Raw genomic sequence first — 11,284 nt, 5'->3', positions numbered from 1 at the left:
AAGTTTTCGGTCATGCTGTCGAATTATTCATGCCAACTGTTATTAAATATTATCATGAATAACCTCGGTCAACTTTTCACCTCGCTCACATTAATTTGAGAAGAAAGTGCGACTCTGGTTTAATGTTTACAGTTTTACATGTTTTAATCAAAGTTAATTAATATTTCTGAGCCAAAAAGATGAAAACAACTTTGTTTAATTCCCTAACCACTTTAAATAATGAGATCAATCGGTTTAAATACATATTTTTCGCATTGCTTTATGTTGATTCCATAGGGAGATTCTTTTCTATTTACCAAACTGCTCTAAAATTACACTTTATTCTTCTCATTTTCGACTTTTTCACAATCTTCATCCAAACGAGTAGATAGCAAGCTTAAATCTGAAAAAATTTAACGATTTTACATTGACTAAGGAAAAAAGACACATGATCGACTGAATGTGAGGAGAATATCTCGGACCGAGATCAGATCAGAAAGAGAGACATGGACAGCGGATCTCTGGTGTGTACCAACCGGTAATATTACGGTCAAGATTACTTTAATACTTAAAGTAGCAAATATTTATGTTTGTGTTTAATTTCTATGTACAGTAAAACTAATTTAATCAATATTTAATAACCTGAAGACTACTTCACAAATTTTGTTTTAATAAGAAATTAGTAATCAATAAATAGTAACGAACTTTGTAAGAAAAAACTATTTCTAGAGATTCCAACTATAACTATCACTTCTTTTCAACAGACTGTACAAGTCAGGAAAGTTTTCACTTATTTTCAAAAATATTTCAAGGATTTTTCCAACCACCTAATACTTGAAGGAGTAATGTTATTTATATTACTTAAGGTTACACATATTAAAGGGACGAAATGCATTATATGTAATTGAGGTCGAAAGTGAAGAAGCAATTAGTTGTAAACGGTTTTTTAAGTAGTATATCAAGGCATGCTCCAAGTATAGTCTCATGTAATACAACATAAATTATCAATGTATATATATATATATATATATATATATATATATATATATATATTATATATATATATATATATATATATATATATATATATATATATATATATATATATATATATATTATATATATATGTGTGTGTAGATTATATTCCACAGTGACAGTTGAGAATTGCTGAAATAATTTTTTTTGTTAATTTTTTGGGAACTCTATTAAATTTACAAGTATGTAGAAAACATGTGCGGAATTCGTACTTTTTTACTTTATCAGGTTGGTACATATGAGGAATAGTAATAGTAAATGCATCATAATTTGTAACGATCCAAAAAAACGATGTTTTAATTCACGTATTTCCAACCCCATTCTGCACAGGGCTTTAATTTACGTTTTAGAATTTCGAACCAAAAGACATATTATGAGTGTTTTGTTTATACAATATTAAGTACACCGAATAACGATTTCTCTGTAATAAATGCGTCTTAGAATCGTCACATGGAATAATATTTACATCGAAAAAAATGTCGATGCACTTAAGATTAAAAATTGTGTGAATTACACCGCGGAGACGCGCATTTTTGATTTTATTCTCGCTTAAGATCTGATGGTGGACCGGTCAGCGGAGCTGTCAGCTGGTCGTTACCGGCTTTTCGTCGATAGGGCGATGTTTGATCATTTTTGGATATGGACTAAAATAGTACGAGGTAAATCAAAACTAAAGATTAGTTTACTGCATAATGGGTAATTTTTAATTGCAGTGGGTATACAAGCCCACAAGCCACTGTAAGTTTTTACCTTTTTTTATGTATCTTGTAACATCAGATTAAAGTACTATGCTGAATATTTCAAGATCATGTTATCGAAACTATCGCAAAATCTAAGTGAGAATGGGCGGAACATATGACAAGAGAGAGTGAAGAGAAGTAGACAAAGAGACTAATACAATGGCGACCAAGAGAGCATAAACGAAACATAGGAAGACCATAAAAAATATGGATCGACGACATGAAAGAAAAGGCAGAGAGAAACTAGCACCAGATGGCTTAAGATACGCGAATATGGAAAATACAAGGAGAGACTGCCAAATAAAAATTACGTACATGATATTAGATGTTAAAAAATAGTTTGCTTTGTGCGTAGTACTTTTTTTCTACCTATAAAACTATAACTTGAAGCCTACTACGTAAAAATATGAGGTGTTTATAAAAACATACCTCTAAAATATTTAAAAATGTTTTCTAATGTTCTTTCGTTACTTAAAACATGTCTTCTTCAGTTTGGACCCCGTTATTGATAGCTTATATACATAAAAAATTATTTACACTTTTTTATTAAACATAAAACAGCACCAAAAGCAGAGTATAATAATCATAATTTACGTAATGATATTTGTGCTATCTGAAAATGTTGATAAAATACACGAAATTAAAAAAAAAACGAAAACGATAAAAGTGATGATTTTTTCTTATTAAGTACATATGAACAGATCAAAACAAGATCACAATAAATTGCGGATATTTATATACATTGTAACATCTAAAAGTAATCAGTAGAAATGTTTGATAATTATCACTAGTAAATCTCGTCATCCTAATATAGTATATTTGAAACAATTAATCGAGGCTGTAGCTTTTTTCATATCCAAAATTTCGGGAAGGTTTCCAGAATCGACATTGCGTGAATATATGACAAATCGTGCATATGTTATAACATTATAATCGTCACGTGTTTGTTATTTTTTTCAACTAATTATTTTATACCAATTTCTTTTGATTTTATTCATTGCTTTCTCTTTTATTTTACTATTTTTATTCTAAAAATAGTTGGCGCTCAACTCTTGTATCAACTAAATTATTCTGTTTAATCTTTCACTTATTTAGATTCTATACTCCATACTATTCTATGCAATAGACATATATAAATGCTCTACTCCAAAGTAGCGACAAATTGTTTGTCTGTTGTCAATTTTGGCTTCTGTCATTGTCAGCAATTTTAGTTCCGCTTCAATATGAGTGGGAATCTTTTTTTTAACATGTTTCATCTACTTAAGCTGATGTTTTAGTGCATAAATTCATTTACATCGCTAAATCTCTTCTCTGGGGTGAAAAACCGAACATGTTGCCATCCTACAATTATAATTTTGTATAGCCGTCAATTTTGAATGATATCACTGAAGACGGATAATCCTATAACTCATTCGTCATAAACATACGGCCTCTAGTGGGGTTTAGGTATTCATAACATCGTATTGGTGAAATATCCATCTTATTTTGGCACATAGTGACTTTTTTCCATCTATATTTATAACTGATTAGAGAATTAGTTATAAATTATTGTAATATACTCCAAAAACTGTACTTCTATTTCATTCTTTTTACCAGAATTTTCTGTTTTTTGGCTTTGCCGTTCAGGTGGGAGATTATCAAGAATGTAAATTAAAAAAATATGAAGCTTCTAGTGATAATATGATTTTGTATTATTCAAAAATGAATACAAAATGCAATAATGTATATCAAAAAGTAATGTGATGATACCCGCAATTTATAAAATAATTATCAAGTTACATTTGACCAAAACCTTCTCCAGTTATAATTGAAAATCATATAAGTAGTTGGTTAAACCAAAAATAACGATATAATGGCATCACAGTTTCTTGGAAGAAAATTTTGGCGTGATGATGAACATTTTCATTCATATTTTGAAAATATTGATGTGCTTGTACGTGCAACAAAACAGTTAATTGAACCAGAATTATGTTATAACATTTATTTAATTAGGTGACCAAAAATCGTAACAATTCTTTGGTTGCAGCTACATTCTGTGGTTGCAGCTTGAGATTATTTAAAGATAACCAAATAGTTATGTATTTGTAGCTCAAGATTTCATTTCACTTTAGCCTCGATAATGCCTTACGGTAATCTAAAGTTACACAACACCAGTGGCAAGAGTGCTCTTTCCCTTGCATTTTTATTGTTTCAGTTTAATTGGAATTGAGGGAATGAAATTTCTATGCAACCTACAGAAAACGCCAATTTTGACAATGTCCTATTTTCGCCTCGAGTTACTCGCGAAAGGATTCGAAGTTTGGCAAATGCCACTAAAATAAGGCCTTATAAAACCTGCCCAAAAGAATTTCATTATAATTGGCGTTTCCTGTATCTAAATATAAAATACCTCCAGATATTTAACGATGAGAAGTTGCAGCTTATAATTATAATAAGGTGGTAGCCGGCGAAACAATTGGAAGATCAGCATTCCGTAAGTGGCGTACGTGCAAGATGTTAGTGTTATCTGCTATACCAGCAGACTCCACTGTTCAATTTCAACATTTACTTAACTAATGCCGTTAAGATGAGCATTTTTAATACCTGCGCGAGAAGCTTGGTTAATAATTGGGTAGTCAAAGTATTTAAGATATCTTTATATTAGTCATCAAAATATCAGTCTTCTCGAATTTCTTTACGACTTTTTTTTGTTTTTCGCATCATAGACAACACTCGGTTCACTGTCTTGTTGCAAATACGCACAACTTTGTTTTAGTATAAGACATAGATAACAATGAAAAAAATTAACCTTGTCACATCTGAATACCTACGAATTCAAACTTATTGATACAATAAGCAGAGAAAAAAAAATTGACTAAATCATTTCTTGATGAGGTTCACCAAGACTTATTATTGCATTTCTTCGTTGAGTAATATTTAAATACAAGTTGGTAGAAGTTAACATTTAAATAAGTTTGTCAAACATTAATAGTATATAAATACTTTTGTCAAAATTGACTAAATGCAATACTTCGTTATAGGCTTAGCTGACATCATTAGTTTGGGTACATTGTGTAAATATATTCAGATGGGATATAAAATTATTTCACAAACATGATTTGAGAATACAAAAATGGGTGGATTAATCTTTTTTCTGTAGTTAAATGGTATGTTAATAGGTGTACAGTTGATTACTATGAAAATTTACAACAAAAATAATAATTTAAAAATATATTAGAACCCCTGACCGTATCGTATCGACTAGAAGGTAAAAGAAATGCTCCTTTTTGATTTTTTTATATATATTTATCTTTATACCAGTTAAAATTTGATTGGGTCAATGTTATTTTTTAAATATATCATTAATAAATTAATATACCTTAAATATACAGGTAAATAATGGCTAAGTTGATCACTTATTTAAAAATGGTGTACGAGAAGTGCTTAAATTTGAAAGAGATTGTGCGATGAGGTAAATCTGCACCTTGAACATGTTAAACCATACCAAAAGTGGTACCGACATGAAAAATAGTACAGTTTTTGGAAAGGAAATTAAAATAGATTATAATTTGATTCGCCTGCTGCAGATGGACCGCAAAAATCCTACCGTAGATGGACAAAAGAGAATGGCTTTTTCTTGTTAACTTACTCATCAGATGTTTCTGCCTAGTGACTAGAGAGCAAACAAGAAGAGAAGTTATCAGCTATTGCTGAAGACCAAATTCGGAGGAAACATCGGTATTGTTACGATAAATTCTGACCCAAAACCGTAAATATATTTATTACTAATATTTTCATTCATTCACGTATTTTTTAGGTAATGCCTACCTGACACACGATGGGTCCCCCTTTGTAATAAAAACAACAATTCGAACCTTCTGGAGACAAGCCGATTTAACCATACCGGTTCTGAGAACAATTCGCCGCTCTGTCTAGAAGGCCTTTCAGCAAAACAGCGGTCTATGTTCGATGTGTTTCGAGAAACAACTGTTTTCATTCTCGAATAACAGGACTTTATATTTATAGAGGAATTTTGGTTATGGAGGGACAGTTAATAAAAAAGATTCGCGCTCGCGATATTGTTGTTACGCTCGCCTAAATAAATTATGTGTATTATTCGTTTAAATAAATTGATATAAATTATTGTGCCTTTTAATGAATTAAGATAAGAATAAGACATTATAAATTAAATAGACATTGAAATAAAAATCATAACAGTATTGAGAAGGTGGGCCTAAATTGTGATTTGGCAATTACAATTTCCTCATAACATGCCGTATTTCCAGATATACAAAAATTTGGTTCGAATAGAGCAAAATAATAACCATTGTGTGGCGTGAGAATTCTCTTGAAGTAAGATAAATTGAAATCATTCTGGAAAGTCGAAATATAATGTGTAGGGACTCGTACTTGACCCGATTTAGTGCCAATTATTTTTAGAAGCATTTTTCTTTATTATGCAAGGCAGGCAGTAAAGAATATTGAATGAAATTTACTTCCGGCGCCAATACCATGATAAATATAAATGATTTATTCATTTTTGCATACAAAAACTTGCTAGATACCTATTAGATTTAATTATATATAACAAATGGCGAACATTTTGTGGCTAATCAAGTTGTTGAACGATACATTTTCAGGGAAAAATAAGGGCAAAAGAAACAGGAAAAATATACATCTAAAATTGTATCACCTTTAATATGATTCATATCGATGACTTAATTATGTGTTTTTCATTTTTTTTTTTTGAAAATAACAAATATTTTAGTATCCAATGGACAAATTTCAAACCTTCCTACATATTAGTACATTTTCTGTAAATATCTCGTTTAAATCTGACACATTTATGTATTCTCTTTAAGAATTTCGTAGATGAATGACTTCGTAAATAATCGTATCGCTTGTGCTTAAAGTCTACGCTCTTCAAAGAACAAAATACTGTAAACTTTCTACTCAACTTCGACTACTTTCAAAAACATATCAACCTCACAATATATTAAAAGACACTGTTGACGTACTGGCATAAATCACTGGATATGTTCCACAATAACATCAAAAACGCTATGTTTGGTTTATACAACGTCCTTTATCTCCTCGTCCTTTCATTTAAGTAATGAAAGTCAAGTGTATTTGGTTTAAAAACTAAAAGGAGTAAATGTTTCCTACCTGATTCTTCTAATTGTTTGACACATTTGAAATTAAAGACTGAGAAGTCAATTAGAATTTGTATAATTCAATTTCAAAATTGAATCAAGTGTAAAGTTCGAGAGGAAATTGTTAGGTTATGTTTCTGACATTGACAGCAGCTGTCATTCTTTCTGTCAAACCCAAAACTGTTGTATCGAAATATTCTATTAAAAATATAAAACTTAAGTTAAAATTGTTAACTGAAAGGTACAGCAGCTGTCATTATTTCTGTCAAACCCAAAACTGTTGTATCGAAATATTCTATTAAAAATATAAAACTTAAGTTAAAATTGTTAACTGAAAGGTACAGCAGCTGTCATTATTTCTGTCAAACCCAAAACTGATGTCGTAGCGAAATATTCTATTAAAAATATAGAACTAAAGTTAAAATTGTTAACTGAAAGGTAATAAATCTGCGGCTAAAAAGTAGGGGAGCACGGGACACGTTGAAACACACATTATTCGTATTTCAAATTCTGGCGGGTAAATGAGAACCTGTTACTGTCAGTGGCGCTTCGGCCGACACCAGAACTAGTCATCTTTGTTTCGTTATAATCTCAGTTGTAGTTTGGACGCGGCTGAGGAAATTGTGTTTCTGTGTGACAAAACTAAATTGTTACGTGCAGACATCGTTTGATTTTAAGGTAAAAATTGCAATATTTTATCTAGTTGAGTAGCATTATTCGAAACGTTTATATTTACTGAAATGCTTTTATGCATTTTGTATTCTATAATTGTTTTAAGAAGAAGATGTAGTCAATTATATTGAGACTGATGACTACTTGGACGCCATTGAAGACATTTTCATTCATAATGAAGACAAATATTCATAGATCTGGATAGGTCACCCATTAAAAATGATTATGTACTGGTGGAATATACTTTAAACAGCCATAAGAGTAAGTTCTACGTTGGACTTATTATAAAAGAAAAGAATACGAGCGGAGATTTCAAAGTGAAGTTTTTCAGAAAAAAGATCATAACACCTTTGTAGAGCCACCAGTTCCAGATGTATTAATAGTCGCTGAGAATAGCATTAAGATGATTTTGGAGAACTCGGTTTTTGCGGGATTAACCCAATGCCAAAAACAATTTATGTCTTTTGGAATCGACTTCACTAATTTAAATATTGGTTAACTACTATATTCAACGTTTGAATTATTTTCCCTTTGATTTTATATTATTTTTTTATTGGAATAGAACTATAGCATAGCACTTTTATTGGACATACTTCTAAAGCAATCTCATCAGTTTATTGTACAACTTGGTTGTTTTTATATATGTTACATTGTACCCCTATGTATGTTACATTGTGCCCCAGTGGAGGGGCACAAGGAAAATTTTTTTTTTAAACTTGAATTGATTATTACTCGAAATAGTTAATAATAAGGTTTTTGATGCTACTATAAGTCTGCTCCTAGTACCGAAGGGCATCTTTTAAAACACATTTCAAACTGATATACCTACCTGCAAAAACAGGAAAAATAAAAAAGAAATTTGTTTTTCATTGTGCCCCGAGCTCCCCTACTGAGTAGCGACTACGAAAGTAACTGTCGACGTAAAAAACGAGAATCTAAAGAGATTCAGTAAATCTTGGCTGTAAATCAAGCTTTTTTAAATTTATTCCGCTTAGTTTTTAAACCCACTATTCTTAAGTGTGGAAGTTGTAGAAACATTCGATTTAGATCGCATGGATAATTTAAAAACATGTATTTTTTTAATTCCTAACCTATTTACAGATAAAATACAGTTGTGTAATTTTTTGACATCCATATGTACCAACATAACTGTGATTTTTGACATTTCATAATGGAATTAATTTTGTTGTAGTATTACTGTAATGCGATGTTGCGCGTGATATAAAAACGAAATTATCCATACCTACTTTTAATAAAGGCCATATTTACACCAAATTTTAAATGGTATTTAACAGGGTTGATCATTAGTATATTTGTGAAAAAACTTTCTTTGATGAGTTTAAAATTTTATTTAAAATAATTTCACTAAACAACAGAGAACATTATATTCAGTGATAAGCAATCGGTGTAAATGTGACGTACCTTATGTCAGATTCTTCTTTTTTTTCATACTGAAGTATAAGTCAAAGATTTGTCAACAGAAAACAGCCTAAGCAATCCGGAAAGCTTGAGTTGTATTAGTGAAATATTGATTAGTGTTCGGCGATAATGAAAAACTATATTAAACAGATGTTTTAAGTAGGGAAATAAAGGATTTACGACAGATATTTTGAAAAATAAACAAAATAGTCAAAATCCAAATAATACATCGTATATTACTTTAGCCGTTCTGGTCACGGCATTATCTTTGTTGGTACTAGAATGTGAAATACAGACATTATTTATATTTTCCTTTACGGATTTACTATATCAAAAATATTTTCTTCCTTAACATTATGGTTTCCTAAAATCCATTTTAGAAAAAATGGCAAAAAAGCCAAAGAAAGCAAAAAAATGATAATTTTAAAATCTCCGTTAGCTATACCGATACAATTGTTCATTTTTTGTTTAGTTCTGTCTCTCTGATTTAATAATATGCAAGTATGGAAAAATGTCTACATAATTAATAAAATATAATAATATTTAAAATATATAGATGACGATTATCTTACTAACCTCTACAATACTCAAAAATAAAATCAATCACATCGATAATCGAAATTAAATCGTTGCTGTAATCGAAAATCGATGTTCACAAATTTGGCACCAAACGTCAACAGTGTCGAATTATTTAATCACCTAAGATTTTAGAATAAACCTCCTTTTCTTCCGAACAGCAACGAGCTAAGTGTTCCTAATGTTGATGTATGCTGTTCTGTCTTTTCGGCTGGTTTAGATACAGACACTGTGCCCAAATCTGGTCTCGTTATACCTCCTCCCTGTTGCTGTCTTCTCTGTTTCCGTGAATTGAGCTGCTCTAATCTACGATTAAGGGCGCCAGTGCCTGGCTTTCCGGGAACTCCCAAACTTTTCTTACGTTGTGATATTGTGGACGCTAAAACATAAGGAATTTTAGTATAAAGACAAATAAGGAGTAAGAAAAAATAAATTTAACTGTTCAAAAATAACACTTAATTTTGTTTTATTTCGTCTTTCTTTATTCGGCTTCTCGTTCATAGTTTTCGTTTTTTTTTTGAGTGGCATAATCATGAAAACGGGGCCTGCGTAGCGCAAGCGGTAGGATGCTTGCCTCGCACGCCGGAGGTTCGGGGTTCGAATCCTACCGCCGGCAAGAACAACTAGACATTTTTAATTCTTCAGCCTGAATAAAATGAGTACCTTGGGTAAACCCAGGGGTAATAATAGGCGGTTGAAGCGTAGCACTGGCCATGTTACCTTCCTTGTATACCGTAGGCCCTAGTTATAGCAGACTACCCTGCTATACTCCCAAAGCCGCGAAGCGGTATAAAACGGGAGACTATTATTATTATTATAATCATGAAAACCAGTAGACCAGCGCCATGTTGTAAAATTATTTTCAATAGGAATTCATTAGGAATATTTCATTCAGTTTATTTGTTATCACTTTGGTTGTTAATTTTAGTGTTGTGTTTAATACGTTAATTCCTCTGTAATTTTCCGGGTCCGATTTGTTTCCCTTTTTGAAGAGAGGTATGCTTGATCTCCATTCTTCAGGAATTCTGTTTTGTTCTATTATTTTTTGGATTAGTCTTAATAGTTGTTTGGTCAGATATGGTCCTTCGTACTTTAGGAGTTCGTTCGGTATTCTGTCCTCTCCTGGTGATTTTCTATTCTTTAATTTCCTTAATGCTTTCTTTACCTCTTCCTCCTCAATATTTATTTCTTCGTTTGTCGTCACCTCTGGTGTTGGTGGTTCATTATTATCACCTTTAGCAAACAGGGATCGAAAGTAGTCTACCCACGTTTTCTTCTGAATGTGTTTCGTTTTTATTAGTTCGTTCATCTCTTTTCTTTGTCCTCTGATCATTCTCCATATTTCTTTTTGTGTTCCGTAGAAGTCATGTTCCATCTGTTTTCAGAAACTCTGCCAGTCAACATCATCATCAATGGCGCTACAACTCTTCGTGAGTCTTTGTCGCGTTTATTATTGCTTTCCATGTTTGTCGGTCCTGTGCCAGTAATTCCCATTGTCGCACTCCCATTTTCTCTAGATCTTCTTTGACTGCATCTTTCCACCTTTTTCTAGGCCGCCCTACAGACCTTCTTCCCACTGGCCTTTCCCAGAACACATTGTTTATAAGGCGATTGTCGTTACTGCGTATCACATGACATGCCCATCTGAGTCTATTGGCCTTTATATATCTGACTAGATTTTCTTTTCCGAATAGGGACTCTAGCTCGTTATTGTATCTGCCCCTCCATTCG

At 31.7% G+C, this 11,284-nt stretch overlaps 1 protein-coding gene across 2 annotated transcripts in view; it reads right to left on the bottom strand.

The window, feature by feature from the left end:
* milt (trafficking kinesin-binding protein milt) overlaps positions 1-11,284 on the bottom strand; it is a 173,076-nt gene continuing 161,792 nt past the window's right edge. For both annotated transcript variants that reach the window (XM_072525330.1, XM_072525329.1), the window contains one exon: positions 1-9,932. In XM_072525330.1, the coding sequence (XP_072381431.1) occupies positions 9,685-9,932 (248 nt within the window). In that variant the 3' untranslated portion in view covers positions 1-9,684. The remainder of the gene's footprint in view (positions 9,933-11,284) is intronic.

This window comes from Diabrotica undecimpunctata, chromosome 3, assembly GCF_040954645.1.
Source record: "Diabrotica undecimpunctata isolate CICGRU chromosome 3, icDiaUnde3, whole genome shotgun sequence".
Lineage (NCBI taxonomy): Eukaryota > Metazoa > Arthropoda > Insecta > Coleoptera > Chrysomelidae > Diabrotica > Diabrotica undecimpunctata.
The sequence above is the reverse complement of the archived record's forward strand: the minus strand, read 5'-3'. Positions and strand labels throughout refer to the sequence as shown.